This window comes from Pelodiscus sinensis, chromosome 2, assembly GCF_052426305.1.
Source record: "Pelodiscus sinensis isolate ZL-2025 chromosome 2, ASM5242630v1, whole genome shotgun sequence".
Taxonomy (NCBI): Eukaryota; Metazoa; Chordata; order Testudines; family Trionychidae; genus Pelodiscus; species Pelodiscus sinensis.
In genome coordinates, this window is record NC_143053.1 from 34,563,919 (window position 1) to 34,590,123 (window position 26,205).

The window sequence follows — 26,205 nt, forward strand, 5'->3', positions numbered from 1 at the left end:
TCAATTTGTGGTGGTGTTATTAAATTGAGTGAAATCTGATTGTGTGCACCTAACAGGCCATGCCTGTCTATCAAATGTTAATATTAAAAAATAATTGGACAGGCATGCTGGATTGGTTTTTACACACACACGTACGTACGTATTATTGAATAAAAGGTAACCAAATATCTAAATGTTTAGTTTTTCCTCTGTTTTGTTTGGTATCGTCCGTATTTTTTCAAACCATAAGAGGGGGTGGGGTGGAACAAGCTGCAGGAGGATTACCAAAGGATCATATGGTAATTTGTGATATGTCGTTTCAGATTGTATCCTAATACTTGATAATGACTGGACGCATCCACCATAAAATCATAATCTGCTTATGAAGCTACTTTCTGATGTAATCTTTAGTTTTATTCAAGTGATAGATTTATTGTCCTTTATCATCTGTAGAAAATAAGAGACACAGTGGACATCCTTGCCTAGTGACTCCCTCTATGTAAAATAACCCCATTAGTTCACACAGCTGCTCTTGTCCTCGTGTTAAGAGCAGTTATCCACTGAAGGAACTGGGAGCCAAAGTCTATATGCGAGAGGACTTGAAACAAAGTTCCACTCTGTTCTCTCAGTGTTCTGTCTAGTGATCACAAAAGAAATCGATCTCTTTGGTCTGGCATTATGGATGTTTAAACAAATATCTTCAATGAATCCTGTATGAGGTATATATGAGAATATAAACTGCAGTTGGTTAGCTGTTTTTTTTTTTACTAAAGACTGTCATAATTCAACAGTAATATGAGTCTCTAAGACCTGCATAAGGTAAGGTCTTCTCCAACATCAGGGACAGCCAACTACAGTTTCTTTCATAGACTCTGGAAGTTCCTCTTCAATCACAATATGAGCATTGAAGAATACTTCTCAAAGAACCACTCATACCTCCTTTAATACCTTGTAAAATTTTAATTTACACTTCAATGCTAAAAGTATGCAAGCACGTATGCAAAATTTAAAATGACAAGTCAATTCCTTTACCAACACTGAGAAGCTTTTATTTAGGAACAGATGCAACATTACAAAATAGATGCAAGGAGGTAGAGAAAACATCACCTGAACTGTTTATAAATTACCCACCAATTTATCAGGTAATTCTTTAAGATTCCTGTTTGCCAGAACTAATCATAAAGGACCATGTCTTCCTCGAATTACAAACATGGATTTACTCCTAATATCGGTTGATGTTAATAATTATTCTGATGTGAAATTGGTGTGAAAAAGAGAATTGCATCCAATGTGTCCAAAATGAGGGCATGAAATGGAGAAGGGAAAGATAATTCTTTTGGGTTTTTTAGTTTGCATATATAAAGTTACAAAGCATTTTTCATATTGATTTTTAAAGTATTCTTTTGAATGTTAAATCAGGATGCCTTAAGTATTTAAGTAGATGACTAAGATTTTTCAAAAGTGACTTTGTGTGATTTTCAAAAATAGGAAGCTAAAGGTAGACTCTAGTTTGGACATCTGTATAATCTATAGTATAGATGTCCTCACAAGTACCTTGACTATTTTTTATTAGAAATGCTGAGTTTTGTTGAGATTAATAGAAGCTGCTGGCTGCTCTGCACTTCTAAAATAAGCTATTATTTAGATACCTAACTTTAGACTCCTGTTTTTGAAAACTTTAACCATAGGCTACGTCTACACTAGCATGATTTTCCGAAAATACTTTTAAAAGTTTTCCATTAAAAGCACGTCTAGATTGGCAGGATGCTTTTCCGTAAAAGCACTTTTTGCGGAAAAGCGTCCGTGGCCAATCTAGATGCGGTTTTCCACAAAAAAGCCCCGATCGCCATTTTCGCGATCGGGGCTTTTTTGCAGAAAACAGTACTGTGCTGTTTACACTGGCCCTCTTGCGCAAATGATTTGCGCAAAAGGGCTTTTTCCCGAACGGGAGCAACACAGTATTTCCGCAAGAACACTGATGATCTTACATGAGATCGTCAGTGTTCTTGCAGAAATTCAAATGGCCAGTGTAGACAGCTGGCAAGCTTTTCCACAAAATCAGATGATTTTGAGGAAAAACTTGCCTGGCTAGACACAGCCATAGTGTATAGGCATCACTGTTACTTAAGCTTAGAAATTTTCAGTTTCCTTTTATCCTCCTATAAATCCAAAGCATTTGCCTAATCTTGTCACTTCTTTTGAACAGCACCTGTAAAATCTGTTGTTTTCTTTCTTGTTGTTTGGAAAAATATTTTGATATCTTAATTATCTTGCATCTCAACTACTTAAGCCTCCCCGTATTTCATTGTGCATCTCCTCCTTCACCTTACCACATTTCCATCCCTTTTCATGTCTAATCATCTTATACAAGCCCTTGAATTTTGCAAAGCTCCATTCCATACACATTACTGTTCTAATTTCCTTCTCCCCTCAGCCAAGCATGCATGTTGCCCTGTTTATAGTATTTTCCACACTTGCAGGATCTGCACATCTTCCATACCAATTATATGCTTAGAATAGTTTGTAACTATTCATATGCCCAACCTCTGTTTAAATCCCTCTAAAATTTATACTTACTGAAGTCTTTGATCTCCTAAATATTCCAACTGCATTTCAAGTGTATATTTATAACCTGTGTATTCCCTGGACTATCTTTGACTTTTTTTATAGGTTCTTGCCTCACGCTCATCACTGTCATAACTGAGCACCTAGATTTTTCTCTCATTTAGATTGTGCTCCTTTGGACATTAGCTGTATCTTTTTCTTTTCTGACAGTCAGTTGTCAGTGACTAATTTGTGGATTTTTTTCAGGCTTCAGTTTTGGAAAACCTGAGACTAGCTGTGCGATCTCAGCTTGGATTTACCTCAATCAGACTTCCGATTGCTGGCAGGTCAAGTAATATTTGGAATCGAATATTTAATTTTGCAAGGTCCCGTCATTCTGGATCAATGGCATTAGTCTCAGCAGATGGAGATGATGTTGCCAGTCAGAACACTAGTAGAGAAGCCGAAAGAAATAATACTCACAGAAGTCTATTTTCTGTTGAGTCTGATGACACAGACACAGAAAATGAAAGAAGAGACACAGCAGGAGCAGTTGGTGGTGTTGCTGCCACTTTGCCTCAAAAAATTCCACCAGCAACAGCAATAGAAGCAACAGTAGGAGCATGTGGAAGTTCTTCAGCTCAGAATACCAATGGCACTAATACAGATAATGGAAGAGAAATTACAAGTGTAGAACCCCCAAGTGCAAGTCCAGCACGTCACCAGCTCACGAGTGCACTAAGTCGTATGACTCAAGGATTGCGTTGGGTACGCTTTACTTTAGGGCGATCAAGCTCAGTAAATCAGAACCAAAGTCCTTTGAGACAGCTTGATAATGGGGTAAATGGAAGAGATGAAGATGATGATGTTGAAATGTTAATTCCAGTTTCTGATGTAGCATCAGACTTTGATATGAATGACTGTTCAAGACCCCTGCTTGATCTCTCCTCAGATCAAGGACAAGGGCTTAGGCAGCCTTACAGTGCAATGCATCATGGAGTAAGGTCATGTAAACGAGATGGCCCATGTGAGCGCTGTGGTATTGTACACACTGCCCAGATACCCGACACATGCTTAGAAGCAGCACTGAAAAACGAAACTAGTGATGATGAGGCATTGTTACTTTGTTAGGTACGGATTGAATAGGGGAGATTGTATACAAGTTGGAGCAATATCAGTCATTGTTTTGTACTTCATAGTTAAAACTAGATTCTAGTTTTAAACAAGTCTGGGGCAAAAATCATGTGATTAACATGTTTTTTCCTGTGTGGTTGAATAAACATTTATTTTACTGGGTAACTCTGGACTGCTAAAGTGAACATTTTTATGACTCGGAATAAATGTATCCAGTATAAATGAGTTACTCTAAATAACCAGTGTTCATCCAGTTAGCTTCAAGTTAGTTTATCTTGGTACTGTAGTTCACAATAGAAACATGGCTACTCAAAATTTGACTGCCTGTTTGTTTACCCCATATTAACAGGTTAATTTGTACAGAATTTTTCCTTTGGAAATTGAATCCATTGTATTAATGCCAACATACTTGTAACTTAATATACTAAATGCTGGTAAGGATTGTTAATGTAAAAATATGTATTTTTCCTTTTGAGGTTTATATAACATGTTGTCTAAATATTCTTGAATTACATCATATGAACTTTTTCAAAGGGAGAGACTTTCACCATAATACTTTTTTCTTTCAAAAGTTCAAACAGTGATATATGAAATTTAGGTATATTTAGATAAACTGATGGAAAAAGCCCTTTTTATAGCCTTTATAACATTGGAATCCAACATTTAGTAAATTGCAATACAACATGGTACAACCAAGTAGGATATAAAATCCCAGGTCATTCGTTATCTCAGTTTGAGGACAAAAAATCAAATAGATGAAGATGTTACAACATACTTTAAAATGTCTGCTAAAGGTACAAATACTAAACAGGATATGTTCCAACTGGTAATATATCTTTCCCTAGTAATATAGGGTATAAAGCTTATTTGGATTCAGGAAGTTTGCACTAAAATCATATTGAGGTCTCTAATGAGCTTAGTGCACAAGCACTATCACTTTAAGTACTATTCTATAATACAGTTGCTATATATTTCCATGGCTCTTTTCTTGGAATGTTGCATTTTGTTACAATTTAATTTCCTTTACTAAATACCTATTTATTCATTGTATTTAAAATTGGTTTACTTGGTTTCAGACTGGTTGTTCAAAAAAATCCCCTTCAGTATATCCATTTTAATTATTTTTGTAATATTACAAGTTGGAGCAAAACAGATCAGTGAAAAAAATTGTTTATAATTTCCAATTTTGTGATAAGCAGGTAAATGTGTGGCAACTAGCGTGGTAGCAAGAATATGTATCTTTTAAAAACAAAAACATGTCAACTACTGTCTTATTTATTCTTTGCCCGTCTGTTTTAGTAGGCTTAATGATTCAGTATGAAAAGTGTATTTGTGTGTGACTGTATGCTATTTATTAAATTTTAAATACTTTGCTGAATGTCATTTTAAAGCATGTTTAAAGTCTTGTGCATTTCTGTCATGTTATGCTGTCAGGCAGAACTGACTAACGTGTTTTAATATGTATCAAAATTAAAATGATTTTTTGTTATGTTTTGAGAGAGTTTTTAAAGATAAACCCAAAGATCTATTTGTTTTTGGATTTTTGTTTAGAAACCTCCCCACCCCCCCCACACGAACACATCTGAAAGAAAAAATGGAATGGATTGCAAAGTTTACACAACCTTCTCTCTCTCTTTCTCTCTGTTGCTTCATTCAGACAGCAAGCTGAGATACTGAACCAAAAGTTTGCAACCTGTGTGTTATCTTTGTTCTCAAGAGGTTACTTCTAGCTCAGAGTATGATCCTGCAGATTTGAACTTTGGGTAACCGATGTGTAGTACAGGTGTTGAGGATTCTTTGAAGTTGGTCACTCTTCAGTTCCCAAGTGCAAGCATTAAGTACAGTTGTACCCAAGGTACAAATAATTGGCTCTAGATTTTGCAGCCCTTATTCTCATTGGCTAATACTGTATTCTGTTGGTTTTAATGGTACTACTTGTGGAGCAAGGTACTATATAGCTTGAATGAGGTGCAGCATTATCTGGCCCAAAAATACATATAAACCAGGTAAACTCTTCACTCCATGTTCTGATATAAATTAGTATTGTAATTTTAAAAAAATCCTCAATGAATCAATGACACTGGAAAGTTCTGAAATTACAGTTTGGACATCTCTTTTCCTGGAACCCACAGGACCTAACCAGTCCTGGACCAGGGAATTTGCCCAACCTGAGAGAGCTCCCTGCCACAGCCCCAAGCTGGACTCTACCAACTGTGGGTGGGGGAAGTGGAGGGACTTCCTGTAGCCCCAGCCGGGCTGCCTGCTGGGTTGCTGGCTCCACTGCTGCTGCCCTAGCTGGACTGCCTGCCAGATTCCAGCAGCAAAGACTGCCACAAGCTCTGGCCCTGTGCTGCTGGGGGCTGGCTCTTGCCCTGTTTGAGCTGCTGAGGGCTCCAGCTTCAGTCCCAGCCCTGTGGCAGCCCGCAGGCTCTGGCCTCACTTTCTGGGGCTCCGGCCCCGTGCTGCTGTAGGCTGCTGGGGCTGCCACTGGTCCCAGTCCCTCTGCCGTGGGCTGCTGAGAGTACAGGTTCCTTCCCCATGGCAGCCCACAGGCTCTGGCCCCACTTCTGCAGGATGGCCAAGGCTCTGGCCCCACGCTGCCACAGGCTGTCGCCAGCCTGATCCTGCATTGCTGGGAGCTACCCCGAACCAGTGCTGCAGACTCTTGGAGGCTGCTTCCAGCTCCAGCTCCGCTGCTTCAGCCCGGCCCTTCCTGGATTGCTTTCCTGCCACTAGGCTGCCAGTGATCTCTGATCCTGGAACATCCATGGTCTTACCAAACCACAGATGTTGCTAGACTAGAGAGGTCTGGTTTTGGGAGGTGCCACCTGTATTTGAATAATTAAATCTATTTGGATAAGTCTTCCTGTCGAGCACTACTACAATGCCTCGTGATATGTCAGACTACACATACAAACAAGTGAACAGTGTAAATTCTATTCAAGTCTACAGGTTTGCATATATAGATTTGATAGGGGAGAAGTGAAGCGTTGTCAGTTCTGAAGGAGAATGATTAAATAGACAAGATAGGAGTAAGATTTGATTGGACATTGGCCACTGAAAAATAGTTTTTTGAAATCTTGAGACAGCTGAAGAAATGCTAAAGATACATAGGTTGTCCAATTAAACTTTTACTTGCATTTAATTTTCTTTAAATATGACATCAGCACCTGTGAAGACTGCATATTTTTGTAAGAGATTTGTTTTCCTGCATTACAGTTTCCAAATGTGGAAAGCTCACAAGTAGATGTAATTTCTTCCTTTCACATACCACTTTTTCTCTGTCATCCTCTATCATGCAGTCTCAAATATAAGGTTGTTTGCTTGTCTCTCTGTAACACAAGTATTTCACTTATCTGGTTTCCAGTTACATGTCCACCATGTGCATGAATACAAATGAATATTTTGACCCTTCTCTGCTCCAAAATTAATTCCAGTAGAACACACTGAAAATAAAGCAATTTCCTTAGAATTGTACTTATTATTGTTTTATTTATTACCCTGCTAACAAAATCAGAACCCTCAGGCAGTTTATGCTTGTTCAAACTACTAATCTTTGTGCTAATTCTAAGACATTTATATTCATTTCATCAATGAGTGTTAATACTTCATTGCAACCGGGAATTAATCAATGGGCTCAATTTCACTTCAGTTTACATGTGTGCACATCCAATGGACAGGTAGCTTTTTCCTTTGGGTGGCACATGAGCCCTCTGCTGCCCCATGCTGTTGTGTAATGGTAGAAAGGGTGGAGCCTTCCCCCTACTTACTGATTGTGATTGGTAACTTCTGCAGTTCTTTTCACCCATTCAGGAAAATGGTTTCTTGTATATAGATAATTTTTATTAGATCTGGGTGTTCCTGTTTGTTCTAGGTACTAATAGCCAGGACTGGGGAAATGCCTTAGTTTCTGGGCTTCAAGCAGTGCTGTCACCAGCTCCAGAAATCCATGCTGGTAAGTGATATCCATTCTCATGTTTAAAATTGCCTCAGTGATGTTACATCTGGGACATATGCCAAATCTCCAGAAACACTAAACCCTGAACTTAGGAGACTAAGCTTCATCACCTTCTCATGGAGGCTGCCCTGCAGCCATCTTCAGAGTCTTCCTATTTTAAGTAACTACGGAGTACCAAGCACTGTTCCCTAATATTTTCCATTCTTGATTGGGTTGACTTTTCTTGTGCAATACCATGGTTATGATTATGCATTATATGGGTGTTCTCATTACTAAATTGGGCTTAAAGGGTGATGTAATTGCTAAATGCATTTACATACTAAGATAAAAAGATGTGATTGGAGTTAATTTGTTGCTTACTCACATCCCAGGTAGGCAAGATCCAGGATGGAACAAATATCAGCAATGCTCTTTTACCCCCTCCACCTCTGGGTAATCTGTTCTTTTCTAATAGTCATGTGTAGATGTGCACCACCAGAACAACAAAAAAACTAGATTTATTTATTTCTAACAGTTTATAGGTATGGAAGAAGAAAATATTAACACAAGGGACAATTAATAAGGAGCAATGCTTAAGATGTTTATTTAATTTTCTTTGATAGTAGCACTACCTTTGGACTACATATATATTATTATCTTTTCTAACAGCTCAAGCTAGTAAACACACCAAAGTGGAGCATACTGAAAACAGCTATATAAATAAGACATGGTCATTATGTAAAAGCATAAAAAATGCAATCAGACCCTCAGTTTAACAACTTACTCCAATAGGCCACTGAATCTCCACTAAAGTTGCTCTTAAGAGAAAAAAGAAAAAAGCATGTGCCAAAACACTAGCATACTACAGACTTTTAAAGTTCAAAACTATCCCTCTTGCATGCATATTATCTATATGTAGCTCAGCTTTAAGATGCTAAACAAATTTATAAATAGTCATGCTTTTCCTGCAAATATTAATACAATACTAGCTGACATTGGAAAGGAGAATAAAAGGCATTTATTCAGACTTGCATAGTTTTTCTGGGATGTCAATTCTTAATTCAGTTAATAGTGCACAAACATGGAATAGTAAGAAAGTTAGAAAGCAACACAGACAGCAAAGCCACAAACAACCACTGATAATAGGAAGGGAAGTAAAACATCAGACCGTTAGTTATGGGAATTTTACATGAATCTTTAGGACCCATAGTATGCAAGTGAAGCAGAACATGTAAAAACAGAAAAGTTCTCCTGGTTTGAAACTTTCACATTGTTCACCAACTCAAAGAGCAGAAGCCCCAGAGCATATTAACATATGATTCAGAGTTGGTAGACACAAAAATTGTGCAAAGAGCTTGCAAATAAGGTATTCATGCTACAAAACACCTAGCATTTCTCTTCATTATGTCCTTGGCTACCTAAGAGCTAGATCTATACCAGGTAGCAAAGACCTGTTCTTAATGCAGACTCCTTCCAAACAAATTTTAAAACTTAATGAAAATCACTTATCTGGGATCCAACTTTAATTGCACTCATCCAACCCCTCCCAACCCAGAAGTCTGGAGGAGAGTACTAAGTTTCTGTAGTCATATCTCCTCTCCTGGCCACCCAGTCAGGAGACAGGAAGTCCCAAACTCCCCTTTTCTCCCTCCCCAGCAACTCCCTCCTTCCTTGTGTCCCCTCCCTACCAGCTGGGAGAGGTGCTCCTCCATTCACAGCATAGAGCCCATTCTCCCATCCAGGTAGGTTTGTGTGCAGCAGCCCTGAGCCTCTGGGCAGGGCTTATTAAGCAGCTGCATAGCCATGCTACTGTGCAACTTACAGGGGAACCTTGATACCAAGCACATCAGCTTGAGTATGGAGTGCTCCTCCAGACGTTATTGAATCGTGAAGTCTTTTTTCTTCCCTCGTAACAATAAACTGTTTTTGAAGGACTCATTCTTCAGAGGGTCAAAGTCTCCAGCATTGTCAATCTAGGCCATGCCTATTCCCGCAGCTCCCCTTGGCTGGAAACAGCAAACAACAGCCAATGGGAGCTGCAAGGCTCTGTGGCTACTGACAGTTTAGGTAAACAAAACAGTGCAGACCTATCAATGGCTTACCTGGCTAGGCCCACAGCCCCCTCTGAGAACCACTATTCTATAGGAATCTTGAAACTTTACTGGTACAGTGTCATTCCTGGGACACCTACTTTTGTGTCTAGTGCTTAGGCCTGATTTGGGTAAGCTGAAATATAGTTCTCAGCCTCTATGCCTTGCATTATACCTTTTGTATAGCTATCACATTAAATGAACTAGGGAAATAACCTAGATGGGACTACGGTGAGATAGGTGCATAACTGGCTAGATAACTGCTCTCAGAGTAGTTCTTAATAGTTCACAATCATGCTGAAAGGGCATAACAAGTGAGATTCCACAGGGATCAGTTTTGGGACCAGTTCTGTTCAATAGCTTCATCAGCAATTTAGATTTGGCATAGGGAGTACGATTATTAAGTTTGCAGATGACCCCACGCTAAGGGAGGTTGCAAGTGCTTTGGAGGATAAGGTCATAATTCAGAATGATCTGAACAAACTAGAGAAATGGTCTAAGGTAAATAGGATGAAGTTTAATAAGGGCAAATGCCAAGTACTCTACTTAAGAAGGAACAATCAGTTTCATGCATACAGAATGGGAAGTGACTGTCTAGGAAGGAGTACTGCAGAAAGGGATGTAGGTGTCATAGCGGACCACAATCTAAACAAGTCAACAATGTGACACTTGTGTAAAAAAAAAAAAAAAAAAGTAAATGTAATTCTGGGATGTATTAGCAGATGTGTTGCGAGCAAGACACGAGAAGTACTTCCCCACTACTCTCTGCTGATTAGGCCTCAATTGGAGTATTGGGTTCAATTCTACGTAACATATTTCAAGAAAGATGTGGAGAAATTGGAGAGAGCCTGGAGAAGAGCAACAAAAATGATTAAAGGTGAAGAAAGCAGGCCTAGGAAGGAAGACAAAGAACTGGTTTTGTTTAGTTTAGAAAAGAGAAGACTGAGAGGGGACATAATAGCAGTTTTCAAGTATCTAAAAGGGTGTTACAAGAAGAAGAAAAAATGTCCTCTTTGACCTCTCATAATAGGACAAGAAACAATAGGCTTAAATTTCCGCAAGAGAGATTTATGGTGGACATTAGGGAAAACGTCCTAACTGTCAGGGTAGTAAAATACTGGAATAAATTGCCTGGCGAGATTGTGGAATCTCCATGATTGGAGATATTTAAGAGCAGGTAGATCGACGTCTACCAGGAATGATTCTAGATGGTGCTTGGTCCTTTCATGAGAGCAGGAGACTGGATGTAATGACCTCTCAGGGTCTCTTCCATTTCTAGTATTCTGTGATTCTGTAATCAATATGATTAATAATGCAATAAACCCTCTATTAAAAGTTTAAGTAAAATAATTTTGTAGAAGTCCCTTTCCCTCTTTTGATGGAGAGAATATTATGGAAAAATAACCCCATCTGAGAAATGTTAATACACAAATTCTAGAATTCAATACAAACATAACTTACTTACATATATAAGTTTTATCTTTTCCTTGGGGGCTGGCTGTTTCTTTGTCCGGAGGCTTGGGTAGTTTCTATGGGCTGTTGATGACATATAACACATATGGAGGTTCTGGTGCTTGATGTGATCTTATGCTATGCATTTCTTCATAAAGCTCCTATCTACAGCACTATGGGTGCTATTGGTGAACTAAGTGTGACTAGAAGGGGAATTGGAATAGGATAGACTGAATGTGGCTGATTCCTTGGCATTTCTTGACTTAATGTCCTAATCTTTGATTCCATGTAACATAAGGCATAAATAACACACACATAAGAATACTATGAAGAATAATCCATCCTCTCCAACCACTTTCCATCACTACATGGGTATCAATACTTCATCTGTTCCACCAAATCTTTTTTCAGGGTTTTTTCTGCTTGATCCATGATATTACTATAACATAAGAATGGCCATGCTGGGTCATACCAAAGGTCCATCTAGTCTAGTATCCTGTCTTCTGACAATGGCCAATGCCAGATACCCCAGAGGGAGTGAACAAAACAGGGAATCAAAAAGTGATCCCTTTCCAGTCACCCATTTCTAGCCTCTGACTGAGGCTACGGACACCATTTCTACCTATCCTGGGTAGTAGCCATTGATGGACCTAATCTCCATGAATTTATCTAGTTCTTTCTTGAACCCAGTTAGTCCTGGTCTTCATAACCTCCTCTGGCAAGGAGTTCCACAGGCTGACTCTGCGCTGTGTGAAGAAAACCTTCCTTTTGTTTGTTTTAAACCTGCTGCTTATTAATTTCATATGGTGACCCATAGTTCTTAGGTGCTTACTTGTTCTATGGGAACAAGTAAATAACTTTTCCTTCTTCACTTTCTCCATACTTGTCATGATTTTATAGACCTCTATCATATCCCGGCTTAGTCTCCTCTTTTCTGAGCTGAACAGTCCCAGTCTTTTTAATCTCTTCTCATATGGGACTCATTCTAAACCCCTAACCATTTTTGTTGCCCTTTTCTGAAACTTTTCCAATGCCAGTTTCAATTTAATATGAATTTTTTCTTTCTATTTGTATGTATAGTTTCCTGAAACTTCTTTGTCCCTGATCATAAAAACCATTAATCAGGTTCAGGTTAGGCTTTTAAATCTTTCTCTCCATCATGTTTGCTTTGTCAATATTTCTGTGGCTCCAGAGAAGTAAAAATGCTAGGACACAAATTACTGAATTACTATATAAGAGTGTAGTACGAGCAAACATTGCTCAACATCAAACCCTTTTATGTGGTACAGGGTCAGGTATTGATTATATAACAGACAATTTTTAAAGTGCATGAAGGAAAGTTTAGAAAAATCTTTGGGGTCTGATTTTCAAAGTGTGTAGGACGACAAGTCCTACCGGAAGGCAAAGGTAAAATCACACTCTTGTGGAAAAACATCAATAACAGGATAAGATGATGCATTTTCTTCTCATAAAGTCCAGTGAGTTTCCTATTCTGTAAGGGTAAGTTAGGTCAATCAAACTTCATGCTGTTGCACCATGACCATATCAAACATTTACCAAGTTTGCATAAATGTTGCTGTTAAAGATTTTCTTGTTTGTTTGTGACAGCTAAATAAATTTACAGAACTTTGATATCTGCCAGCAATATAGTTAGCTCCAAGGGCAAAGCTTTCAAAAGCATCTAAGTTATTATTGGCTCTTAGAAGCCATTGGAACCTCGATTCTTTTATTCATCCTACAGGCATCTTATACACTTTGCTGCAGTCCTCTTTTGGTTGGTGCAGTAGAGATTAGATCAAATTCCTTTCTAACTGGCAGACATTGTCTGGGTGCAGTATAACCAGTTATGAAGGGCTTACCACCTCTGCAGTGCGCCAATTCTTTGTTGGGGTTCGACTTATGGCTAAATTATTACTATATAGAGTGAGATATAAATGCGAATTGTTGGTTCAAGGTGCTCTATTCTATTTGTCAATCACTTCTGTACTTCTCATTGATAAATCACCAAGAATTGTTTTTCAGTTAAGTTCTTAGCTAGTTATTTTGACACCCTAGGAAACACATGAGCAGGAGAGGGTAATTGTGTTGTGTTAAAGTGATCCAAGTGTGTTAATGTGTGCTTTATCAACAGCGGTTTTACAAGATCTTCATTGCTTCCTCATTGGTCAAGCTCCCTTTATTTTGCTTGTTGGACACATACTTACAATAACTTCGAATTTTTTAATCTTCATTTTCATTCTCCTGTTTCTTTTAGGGCCTGATCCCACCCCAGGTCAAGCAGGAAAGCTATAACATTCTCCTTTTCTCCCTATTTAATTTCTTCCTAATGAGCCTTGCCCATTTTGAATCCAGGAGAATGGAACCCCTATTTAAATGAAGTCCATTCAATGAAAGCAGCTATTCCAAAAGGGGAAAAGGGGAGGATTCCTGACTTCCATACCCCCCAGTAAACATGGCAAGTTCCTTGAGGGAGGAGAGGAGGTAAGGGGGCAGCTTGGTACCACTTTGCCACTACCTGATCTTCTTGTGGGACAAGGATAGATTTTGGGGAGTGGGGAAGCTGGCCTGCTCCAGGAAAGATTGGGAGTGGGGGCCGCCTCCATCTGTGAGAGCTTCCCTCAGTCAAATGGAAAGTCCTTGGATTGTGACTCCACTATCCAAGTAGTGGTCCTTGCGAGGGGATTGAAGAGGACAAAGGGATTTGTGAGATTGAAGGACTTCCCCTGTACCCTCCAAGAAATGGGTGATGTCGGAATACTGGTCCTTCCCTACCCCATAGAAAATTAGTTCAGTGGGGAGGGGGGTGTCCCCCATTAAAATGGAGCAACCAGAGCAAGTTACGGCTCGAAGGGAAACCTGAGGGGTGGTGAGGTAACCCTAATTATTACTATGCCTAGGGCCCAGACTGGCCTTAATCCAGCCGTGGTCAAGCAATGAAACTTGCTCTGCTGTTGAATAAAGGCAGACTCCAGAGCTATCCCATCAGCACTAAATACTAGTGTTTTAAAGCTCAAAATAAGTGTCCAGGTTTGCAAAATAGCTCAGCGTGTTGTGCACTGCTCACTTCTGAAAGTCTGTCTATGAGCATCATAGATGGAGCATCAAGTTTGAGCACCCCTGAAAATCTGGTCCTTATTAGTTGCCTAAACAAAAGCTGAGCTCTTCTGAAAAGGAGGCCCCGAAGTTGCTAGTTAAATATTCTACAAGAAATTGGTGAAGCCTCTGCTTTCTCTGACTGGTGCAGAGTAGTGATCAGCAGATGTTACGTGCTAAACTTGGGGCAGTGGGTGGAGTTAGTGGTGGAGGAGGAGAGTCCTCTGAAAGAGCTATAAATACCAGCATGTCAGTCATGCTTGGGAGTCACTTGTCAATAGCTTGACGTGCTGAGAGAAGCAGACTGGTGAGAAAGTGGGCAGCAAAGCACCTTTCAGAAGGAACTGCTGGGATCAGTTTTAGAGGAGGAAGCAGGAATCTGTCTGTTTCATTCCTGCCGTGTGTTCTTGTCTGCTCCTCGGTATTCCTGCTGAGGCTATATTCCTACAGAAGAGAAGGCTGAATCTAGTGCCTAACAGTGCCACTGCTCCTTTGCTCTCAAAGCTCAAGCCCCTCTGCTGCCCACACTTGCAAGGACCCTGCAGCAAAAGTGATGGCTCCCCTACAGCAGAGGATTTTGATCCAAGGGGGGAAAGTGGTGAATGAGGACTACTCACAGCTGGCTGATGTATATGTGGAGGATGGTGTAGTGCAGGCAGTGGGACCGAACCTGCAGCCTGGGACATCTGCTGGGCTCCTTGTGATAGATGCCTGCAACAAACTGGTGCTGCCTGGGGGGATTGACACCCACACACACATGCAGTTCCCCTTCATGGGCACCCAGTCCAAAGATGACTTCTACCAGGGAACAAAGGTAAATCAATCTGTCTGTCTCGTCTTTATCAGGAGGAAAATTCATGACCAGGTACTCAAGTCTCTTGCTGAAGAAGGGAAGTCATCTCCTGAACACCCTTTCCCCTGTTTAGAGAGTTAGCACCTGAAAGATGAGGGTTTTCTCATCCATGTTTCACTACCCCTCTATCTCTCTCAAGGAAGTGCCAGTTTGAACCCAGTTTATATTTGTGAGTGATGCCCTCATTTTCCCTAGTTCTTGTACTTGGATTCTATTTGCTTCACCTTTGCAACGATGGCAAATTACACAAGCAGCTCCAGCAAGGTGTTGGTTCTTCCTGTAGTGCAGCAGAGTTTATTGCAATTTATTAATTAACTTAATTACTTATATAACTTGCTGATATCATGGTCTGGAGACTGAAGTTCTCTGACTCCAGAGCAGCTACAGTAGTGCAGCTGCCCAGCATTCCTCACTTTTCCCTGCCAGTAGATTTGGTTCATCACCTGCCTCCACTAGCGTAAAACTGATGTCCAGAACTGAGAGTGTACCCCATTACCAGTCCTTGAAACATCCACTCCTCTAAAGGCACAATTGCTTGTTGTAGAAAAGAAAAAAACCCAATTGTGTACCCTCACAAAGAAGATTGGGTTAAATTAAGTCTAGATTAAATTCGTATTTAATGTACCTGACATTGTACATAAGTAAATTAAACTTTAGTTCTGTGATGTAGTGATGCCATGTAATAACCTTGCAATTATGATTTAAGATATTTTAGTATTTGTGGTCAGAGATTAGGTTAATCTGATTTTAAGTGTAGATCAGACTTTCATTTCCTGTCCGCTATACAGCAGATTTAAAGTTGTTAGGCTGTCTTAATATGCATTCACCCACTAACTTGCTTGCATTTCTTTTATATTTAACCTGAACACTGAATTTCAGAGTTTGTAATGTTTGGGTTTTTGGATAATTTTCAATAATCTTGTAAATTGCCAATATGTACTCTCAATATTAACTTTAGTGTAACTTTAGTGTAACTTTATACAGGCAACTTTCTACTGTTTGTTTTTATCCTTATTAAAGAAAGTTTTTTTTTCTCAACTGTACCAACACTGTTAAAATAGATGGATCTTAAATTTATTGCAAAGTGCTCAGTAAAGAATGATTTTGTATCACGGCAAAGCAATTTTCTAGCACAGAAAAGTAACTTGTATGTCAAGTGTATCATGTTTCCTGTTCGTTAGATTTATAAAATAGTTAAAAGAAGACACTATTTGATCTCTATATGCATGACTGTTTATTAAGGTTGAAAACTGAAAGAGAATTTAACTCAGTCATGGGTGTTTTGCAAGATCCAGGCTCTGTAATAAATAGCTGGTAGATACGAGAGAATGATTAGCAATGAATTTATTATGGGACTTTCATACCTTTATATTTTTAAGCTCTCCATGAACTGACTACATTTTTCTTCCAAACCATCAATCTATAAATAATGGCCAAAATAGCTCTTAGTTTGAAATCTGTTCAATGAGTAGACTTTTGTGGAGTATTTATATCGCCTGTCATCAGAAATTGAAAATTCAAGTTGTTAGTTTTTCTGGGACATGTGGATTACATGGCATGTTTCTGTTTCCTGATTGGAAAAGCAAAATTCTCAAATCAGATTTCTGCTCTAATTATTCATGTTAGTATACAAAACATTCACTGTCTGTGAATATTCTCCAAAACTGATGGTTTGTTGTTGCCATAAATATTCGTGCCCATGACCATGTTCATCACCATATACTCGGAATGAATGCAATTCTAGATTATAGGGATTTATGCTCTTCTTTCTCTCCTCCCCTCAGAGTAAAAGGCTGTGCGCAAGGCTGACCTTAGAAGTTCAATGCTTATATGATGCAGCTGCTCACATGCTAATGAAATATGCCATAGATTTGTAGGTTTTAAGGTCAGTAAAAACCATGGGAGATCTAGTCTGAGCTCCTGAGTAACAGCAGCCATAGAACTTCATCCCACACTACACTTAATTCGAACTAGCGGAGCGCTTAGTTCGAACTAGGAAAACCTAATTTTACGAGGATTAAGACTAGTTCCAACTAGCTAGTTCGAATTAAGGGGTGTGTAGCCCCTTAATTCGAACTAGTGGGAGGCTAGCCCTCCCCTGGTTTCCCTGGTGGCCACTCTGGCCCACACCAGGGAAACTCTATTACCCCCCTCCCGGCCCCGGACCCCTTAAAGGGGCACGGGCTGGTTACGGTGCCCGTGCCAGGTGCAAGCCTGCCAGCACCCAGCCAGCAGACCCTGCACCTGGCACGGCTCGAGCCAGCCACCCGATGCCCCCCAGCCCTCCCCCTCTTCCCGGGACCAGGCTGGTGGCTCCCGGGAGCTTGCCCGAGACTGCAAGAGGCAGGCACCCGCCTGGGCTAGTGCGGACATCGTGGACTTTGTCCACGATCTCCGCACTAGGCACAGGAAAGTGGCCGTCTAGGGCAGGATAGCTGCCAGCCTGGCCACCCAGGAGCAGGTGTGCATGAAAATCAAGGGGGGCCACTGAGACCCCCGACCCTGAGCCCTGAGCTTACAATGGCCGTCCTGGGTCAGACCAAAGGTCCATCTAGCCCAGTAGCCTGTCTGTCGACAGCGGCCAACCCTAGGGACCCTGGAGGGGATGGACCGAAGACAGTGACCAAGCCATTTGTCTCGTGCCATCCCTCTCCAGCCTTCCACAAACCTTGGGCAGGGACACCACTCCTACCCCCTGGCTAATAGCACTCCATGGACCCAACCACCATCACTTGATCTCACGTCCCTTTCAACTCTGTTCTAGTTGTAGCCTTCACAGCCTCCTGCAGCAAGGAGTTCCACAGGTTGACTCTTTGCTTTGTGAAGAACAACTTTCTGTTATTAGTTTGAAGCCTGCTACCCATTCCTTTCCTTTGGTGTCCTCTAGTCCTTCTTTATGGGAACTAATGAAGAACTTTTCTGTATGCACCCTCTCTACCCAACTCCTGCTTTTAGAGACCTCTATCCTGTCCCCCCTCCTCCTTTTTTCTAAGCTGAAAAGTCCCAGTCTCTTTAGCCTCTCTTCATATGGGACCTGTTCCCAACCCCTGATCATTGTAGTTGCCCTCCCCTCTCCTACCCTCTCTCTTCCCCTCTCCCACCTCCTTTTCCCAGTCTCCCCCAGTTTTGTTCAATAAAGACAGATTCCATTTTTGAACACAATTCTCCTTTATTTTGTACATCAAGAAAAGGAGCTAGGGAAGGGTAAGTGGAAGGAGGTGAGGGAGGAATGGGGTACGAGCCCCCGATGGGGAGGACTGGGCTGGCTCTGTGGGCTTCTGGGGGTGGAAGCTCTCCTGCAGCCCCCCAATTGCCCCCTCTCCCCAGATGGCAGCCTGCGGCAAGTGCAGCCGGGCTGATGGCCGAGTGCTGTGATGTGCCCAGTGTGGGCACTCTGGGCACTCCAAGCCAGGACTGGTTTGCAAGCAGGGCACCCCTGAGAACTCTCTGTCCGGAGTGGGGGTCGGGTCCCTTTAAGCGCAGCCCTCGGCTAGCCTGAGACAGCATCTCCATGCTCTAAGTCCTCCTCTGATGCGCTGCCGGCACTGCTTCCGGCCATCCTTAACCCCGGTTCAGGGTCCACTTAATGTGGACATGCTAGTTCGAATTAGCAAAACGCTAATTCGAACTAGTTTTTAGTTCTAGACATGTTAGTTCGAATTAGCGCTGTAGTGTAGACGTACCCTCATTCTCTCCAGCCTTTGAGTCAATTGAGTAGGGTTGTTGGGTTTTTAGATGTTTTTTTGCTTTTTTTTTTTTGTTTACCTCCAATGTTTCAATATACTTCTAAAAATATGTGCACTAGAACTCTATGCAGCATTCTAGGATCAATCTCTGCCCTGTGCAGAGGTAAAATCACCCCTCCTCCTCCTCCTCACTATTCCTCTATATATACATCCTAGCATCATATTAGCCCTTTTTGCCATAACAGTGGAAGAGCTCCTGGTTCAGTTTTTTTGACTGGTTTGTCCCCTAAATCCTTTCCAGGTGTAATATTTTCCAGGATACAGACCCTCATTCTGTGGTTATAGTCAGCATTCCTTGTTCCTAGATATGACGTGTGTGTGTGTGTGTGTGTGTGTGTGTGTGTGTGTGTGTGTGTGTGTGTTAAATGCATGTTGTCTGCATGATTCCAGCCATGGGCAGCAGGTATCATAGACAGGTGGAGGCTGTGCCTCAGCAAACAGCCTTCCCTGGCCTCACCCATGCTCCACCTCTGGCCAGGCAGGTTGGAGCTTACCAGCCTCTCTTCCTCAAGGAGTTGGTCAGCTGGTGCTGGGGCTGCACTGCTATTCCAGTACTCAGATCAGGGTTGGGGCGGGTGGGGGGAAGGAGCACAACAACTGCTCTGACTGTCTGGAGAACCAGTAATGGGGCGGGGGAGCATAGAGACCACACTGCCCAGGGACTGGGGGCACTGAGGCTGTGCTGCTTGGCACACTGGGAGTGGGGCCTCTCCCCCAAGCTGCCTTGGTCCTGGGATCAGAGGCTATGGGTGGGGGTCACTGGGTTTCTGTGAGGGAAGTGGGAGAGGGCAGAAAGGAAAAGACAGGGCTTTGGCCACAAGGGAGAGGGAACCCAGCTGCTTATAAGCCCAGTTTACCAAGAAGTACAGATTGTTCTTTACAACTTTCCCATCCTCCTCACTATTCACCCCCTCCTAATCTTTGTCAATGAAAACTTTATCATCAGCCCTGATTTCATATTTACATCAAGACGATTGCCAAAATATCGAATTGCTATGGGTCAAAGGTCAGTCCGAGGAATTCATTAGAAATTCCCCCATCCAATGATTCCCCATAGACAATTATTTTTTTAGATGTTAGTTACATAGCTCTGAATCCATTTAATGTGCACTTTATTGATATATAGTGCTAACAACAAGAATATGCCACATAAATGCTACACCGATGACTCAAATGACATGTTCAGTCCCACATCCAAATTGGTTAGTCACATAGTGGTGCACTACTAACTGTGTGTGAATAGGTGACATGGACAGGCTCAGGCAGGCTGGAGGGCTGAAACATATTTGAGGCTATAAAGGTCAGACAAGCAGAGAGGTCAGGAGCATTGAGCAGACCTGGAAGCAGCTGGGAAGCACATTAATATTTTTGTATGTGCTAGCTGCTGATGCCCATACATAGGCCAGAACTGTCCGTCCTTGTGCCTCACCATAATCTGATCAGCTGGGTTGAGAAAAACTTCCCCCCGTTGTAGAATATGCACAGTTTGCCAGCTGCAGTCTAGATTGTATTTAGTTTTTGCTTCTTTTTAAGTTTCTGGAGTAGGCCACTCTGAGAAATGGGCTGATAGAACCCATGGATCTATATTTGCTGCAGGAGACAGAACTGCTTGGTTGACTACCTAGAAAAAAGGTTGAATCTTTTGTGAGTTGCAGTGAAACACATCTTGTTTACTTCTTTGACATGATTAATTAGACATAGTCAAGAAGGATCCCTGGTGTTGAGAGACCCTTGTTTTAAAGCAGACACAGAAATCTGTATAATGGTGATCCTATTCACTTCTGCCTTGGTCACATTAGGACATTGGAATTGTCATTCTGGGCTAGATACCCATTTAGTCCAATGTAGCTTTAGTGCTATCGGTCTATTAAATTTTACTCTGTAGTTTCCTCATGTTACCAACAGTCAGAGCAGCCTAGAATTCCTAAATCTTAATCCTAAATCTAAGCCTTAAATCAGGCAAACTGTGTTATGAAGCTGTTCTAATCGATCATGATGAAAACTGGCAGAGCAAGTGGTATTGCATTATTTGTGCTAGGTAACTTGGGAAGGTTAATGCATGTTACTAATTTTTCTAGGAAGTTTACTTTGGGCCTGAGCCTTCCTCTCTTATCCAGGTGAGCATGTGTTGAAAGAATGGACCCTGTATGTGTCTAATTCATGCCTGTAACTGATTCATGCAGTGGTATTTATTCAGATTGTAATAATTAGTAAAAGCAGCTTTCTCTGAAATAAACCAAAACAAATGATTTTGTAACTATAAATATTTCACATAAAAATGAAAAAATAAAACTTAGCTCTAAATTGTCTATTTAAAGGTATTCCATTCGGCACAGGACATTATTTCAATAGAACAAACCCATGTTGCTAAGAAACTTGAAAACTCTCCAGATGCATAAAGACTAGCAGCTTCTCTAGATGTAGACATATAAAAGGTGTTATACAATTAACTCTGATTGCAAGGCTATAAACACATATACATCAAGAGGTTCTAAATTAAGACCAGAGCACTAGTGTTTTGGGATGTCCCTGAAGTAGTGAGTTGTGCATCTTTTAACCTGTGCAGGCTTAGCTGAAATTCTGATGACTCACAAGGTTTTATCACACACTGTATGCAGTATAGCTGTGGCCACATCGCTCCTACAGTATTAACTCACCCACCTTGTCTCCCTAAGGTTAAAATGCATTGTCCTCTATTATTTGGGTCAGATTCTTGACTGTGGTCAAGGTAAATACAACACAACGTGGGCATGGGAGTGCACAAGTGATTCTGAGACAGCTATGCTCACGCCACAGTCCTGGCACATTTGTGTGACACGGCAGTCCCCTGGCATCAATTAGAACAGATTAAAGGCTGCTTTAACTTGTGCCAGCTCTTAGGAGCCTCAGTGTGCTGATAGCAGCTAGGGCATGGGATACTATGGGCATTGCCCCCTCTGCTGCCCACAGCAAGGCAGTCCAGTGTAGGAGGTACTGTGTCACTGGAAGATTCACTGTCACTGGGATGAACTTCCAATGGCCAGCAATATAGATTTGAGAGCTGTTTTGTGTCATTACAGTGACAGAGCTAGGCTTATTCACCTAAATCTTCTATTTGTTTGCTACACACACACACACCCATCTGTGCACACCATGTTTTAGGTGTTTTAAATTTGCCTTGATGTAAAAAACAATATGGAACTGTTAGGGGTTCGCCCCTGGTAGGGGGTAGCCCCTTCTTTGGGGTTGACCCCTTCCCCAGTCGCTGCAACTCCCCTCGTCGCCTGAGGGTCCGTTAGTCCTGTGATAATCCCTTTGTTGCCTGAGGAGTCCTTGTGTCCGTCGGGAGGAACGGGGGACCTGGACCCTCCCTCTCTCCAAGTCCAAGCCCAGGACCCTAAGAACAGGCATAAGTTACGTCCTGCTCGGCCAGAGGGGCAATGCCGCAACTCACCGACCCCCTGGGTCCTCCTTGGCCCTGTCCTGGGCTGCTTCCTTCCCTCGGGCCATACTCCGTCCTGGCCGCTCCAGTCACCTTTCTCGCCTGGTGCCTTGCTGGCCTCGGGATCTCGCAGCTCCTCCGTACTCCGGTCCTGGCTTGTCCACTTTGAGGGCTCCTGCCACTGACCAAGTTGCTGCCCTCCTTCTCCCTGAGGGCAGGCACCCTCCTTTTTAAAGCTGGTGCCCTCTTCCCAAGATGCTGGCACATGCTTCAGCCCCTGTCACCCCGACACAGGAACACTTGTTAAGTACCAGGGGCACATTCACATATGACCAGACAAAATGCCCTTTGAGTATCCTCTATCCCTTAAAAGTAAGTGTTTACTGGGCCGAAACATGAGACTGTGAGTGACATCAGCAGTAATGTAGCCAATATATACCTGGCTTTACATTATTTGCATGCTACATTTCTATTTAGTTTAATGCTGTAAAATTATTTCATAAGGCTAATCTTAAAGCTGTGAAATATACAGTAATGCTTAGAAGCCATATAATATTTATTATGTGCTATAAAAACACAGAAGAAAGATGGGCTCTGCCCCATGCATCTTACATATGAGTTTTTTCACAGCTTCCAGTGGTATTTTTTGTGTAATGTATATAGTATGCAATATTATTACTTCTGTTTTTAGGATCCATAACTTTTCCTTTAGCAAACATGTGAAAGATACTGAATTACAAGAATAAGATCATATGTTTAGACAGCTTTCAAGACCTAGAACGAGGCAGGGTCCTGCAAAAATACTTATGTGATTGTGGAATTGCAGGCCATGTTTAAAACATGTTCATAAGCAGGCAGACTGAAGAATGCACAGGCAACAATTTTGACATTTCTTGAATGCCTCACATTGCAACCATGGTCTTGAATAGAATATATCATTTTACATATCTTATTTTTGTGTGTCCTTTTTTAAGAGGTTCTTAACAGCACTTAAACATTAATGTTCATAGTCTCCAAGCAAGCTAGAGAAGCACTACTATCTTCTGGTGCACAGAGAGGAAGAAATTACTTGCCACACAGTAAGTTTGTGGCAGAGGTGAGAATAAAACCAAATTTCTTGACCACTGCTTAACTCTAGAGTCAAATAGAACAAGAATAAATGTTTGATTACAACAATAGTTAAATATTGTTGTACAATGTTCACTTAACCCCAAAATATTTGTGAATTTGACATGAATTTGCTGCATACTTTTGGTCCTAAAATAATTGCAGGGTAGAGTGGTTAGATTGGTGGGTGCCATCCTTTGTAATATTTTAGTCCAGTGGTAACTACCAGACTATAGAATAATTTTCTTTCTCACTGGCCCCGGGTATTTTATTTAAAGTGAAATAGCTCCAACAGGAGAGATTGAGCAAGACACCCTAGAATATGCTATTGACTGGTGGTTAGAGGACTCACCTAGGAGTGGGGACACTTGGATTTAAGACCCTGATCCAGAAAAGGGATTGGAATTTGTGTCTCATGCATCACAGGTGAGTTCCCTAAACACTTGGCTAAAGATCATGAAGGAATTCTTTTTTAATCTAGCTCTTTATTTTGTTCACTCACTTTAAAAATGCTCAGAAACCAAACAAAACATGTCAGGTCAATCCCAAAATGAATTTTTTCCAAATTTTTCAAGATCAAAAATTTCAACAACACAAAATCTGTCTCTTTAATGTCACACCATCCTCTATCCCAGCTGTGTTGTGTTTACCCATCCACCCAAAGACCCTAAAAATTTCAAAGCCTGTGTGACAGATCCCTTCTTCCATTCCACCTACCTCCACAAAGGTGGAAAAGTAGTACTATATCCTGGCAATGGGATTTGAGTAACTGTACACCCATACCCCATTGGGGTGCCATCAATGAAAGCGACAGGCAGGGCCAGGCAAGCAACACACTGAAAAATAAAGATGTTGAATTTGTTTGGCAGGAAAAATTGACAGCCAACCTGCAATTCTGGGTGTTTAACCATCAGGTCCTTCTATGCAGCTTTAACCTGTGGGACTCCATCAGCAAGTTCATGGAGGGCATTCCATATGAATGAGCCTAAGAGTTTGCCACCTTCGTGGAAGAGGGCAAAGCAATGGTGACAGGTGCTCTCCAGTGGGGATGTTATGGACTCGGTGGCTATGGTAGTCACCTCTGCAGAGGTCATGAAGTGCAGTTCCTGGTTAGAGCCCTCCAGGACCTGCTCTTCAGGACCTCCCTTTTGAGGGAGCAGGGCTTTTTCTCAGAGCTGCTTGATGCATGGCTTCACAGCCTTAAAAACTCCCATACCATACTCCATTTCTTAGGGTGTACACATCCCTCAGCAAGTTAGAAGGCTGTTCTGCCCCTCTCTTCCTCCACCTCCATTGAAGTTGACATTTGTGCCTCGACTCAGCTCTTACAGGAAGAAGGACACAGAGGATTTAAATAGCATCACCCTTCATCTTCCCATTCCCCTTCCTAGCCTCTTCCAAAGGCCAAGGAAGTCAGAAGCAGGCATTTTTGAAGATATACTCAAGGACAGCACCCCAAGTCACTTCCCAGGATCCACCCCTATGATCATTCCTCAATCCTCTGTGCTTCTTGGTCAGCCTACTTGGAGATGACCTTAGACCAATGGTTGCTCAATGTAATATCTCCAGGCTACACTCTGCAGTTAGTGGCTGACTTTTTCCCACCCTCCTTCCCCTTCCCTCTTCAGGGACCCTTCTCATGAACAGCTGCTCATTCAAGAGGCTGAGAAACTCCTACACTTGGGGGCGGTAGAGGAAGTCCCTCAAGCGTTGGTAGGCATAGGGTTCAACTCCCACTGTTTCCTAATTGCCAGATCAAAAGGGGCCTTGCACCCATTCTGGACCTGCATCACCTCACCAAGTCTCTTAGAAAGCTAAGTTTCTCATGGTCACTTTGGCTTTCATTATTTCTTCCCTGGATCCAGGAGTCTGGTATACTGTCCTTGACTTAATAGATGTGTATTTTCATTTCCTAGCATAGACATTTCCTTTTTTGTGTGTTGGGCCACCATCATTTTCAATTCATGGCACTGTCCTTCAGTCTCTTATCAGCCCTGGGAGTGTTTACGAAATTCATAGCACCGTTGACCATCTACCTGAGGTGCCAAAAGGTGCATATTTTTCTGTATCTCAGTGACTGGTTATTAAATGGCTGATCCCAGGAACCATCAATGAAATCTGTTTTTCTCTACCCCTTGTGACCTGAGGCTCTTAATAAACAAGAAAAAGTCAACCTTAATCCTACTTCAACACATAGAGTGGTCCTTGAATCTACTCAGGCCAGAACTTTCCTCCTTGAGGTTCAGTCCCAAGTCCTAGTGGAGCTGATATGATGTATGCAAGCCCACCCTCTCAGCTCCACTTACATGCTTGTGCTTGTCAGGCCAAGTGGTGGACTGTACTTACATGGTCCAATACTTCTGGTTATGCCTCAGGGCCCTGCAGATGTAGCTGGTGTCAGTCTGTGTCCCCAACAGACACATCATGGACCATGTGGACAGAATCCCAGACCATGTACTGTATTCGCTCACATGGTGATAGAATGCTGCATTGGTGTGGAAGGGAGTTTCCTTTGTGTCTCCATCCCTGTCCATGATCTTTGTGTCCAATGTGTCGGGCCTGAGGTGGGCAATATCAGTGCACAAGTTCATTAATAGAGTCAAGATCGCTCCCTACACATCAACTCAGGGAGCTCAGAGCGGTTCACCTAGATTGCCAAGCTTTCCTGCCACACATTAAAAGTAGGTCGGTACATCAACCAGTAAGACATAGACAGATCATCTTCCCTTTGACAGGAAGCCCTCAGGCTCTGGAAATTGTGTGTGCACCACAACATCCATCTCATAGCTCCATATCTCCTTGGGGTCAGGAACATATTGGCAGGTCACTTCAGTAGGAGCTTTTGTCTT

General features: G+C 41.8%; 2 protein-coding genes across 3 annotated transcripts in view; both read left to right on the forward strand.

The window, feature by feature from the left end:
• The window catches only part of LRP12 (LDL receptor related protein 12), a 75,764-nt gene extending 70,618 nt beyond the window's left edge, over positions 1-5,146 (forward strand). For both annotated transcript variants that reach the window (XM_075920233.2, XM_075920234.2), the window contains one exon: positions 2,791-5,146. In XM_075920233.2, coding sequence (XP_075776348.1) covers positions 2,791-3,654 — 864 coding nt within the window. In that variant the 3' untranslated portion in view covers positions 3,655-5,146. The remainder of the gene's footprint in view (positions 1-2,790) is intronic.
• Positions 5,147-14,478: 9,332 nt separating this feature from the next.
• The window catches only part of DPYS (dihydropyrimidinase), a 55,667-nt gene continuing 43,940 nt past the window's right edge, over positions 14,479-26,205 (forward strand). Inside the window, exon 1 of the mRNA XM_006122392.4 lies at positions 14,479-15,043. Within this exon, the coding sequence (XP_006122454.2) occupies positions 14,783-15,043 (261 nt within the window). The 5' untranslated portion in view covers positions 14,479-14,782. The remainder of the gene's footprint in view (positions 15,044-26,205) is intronic.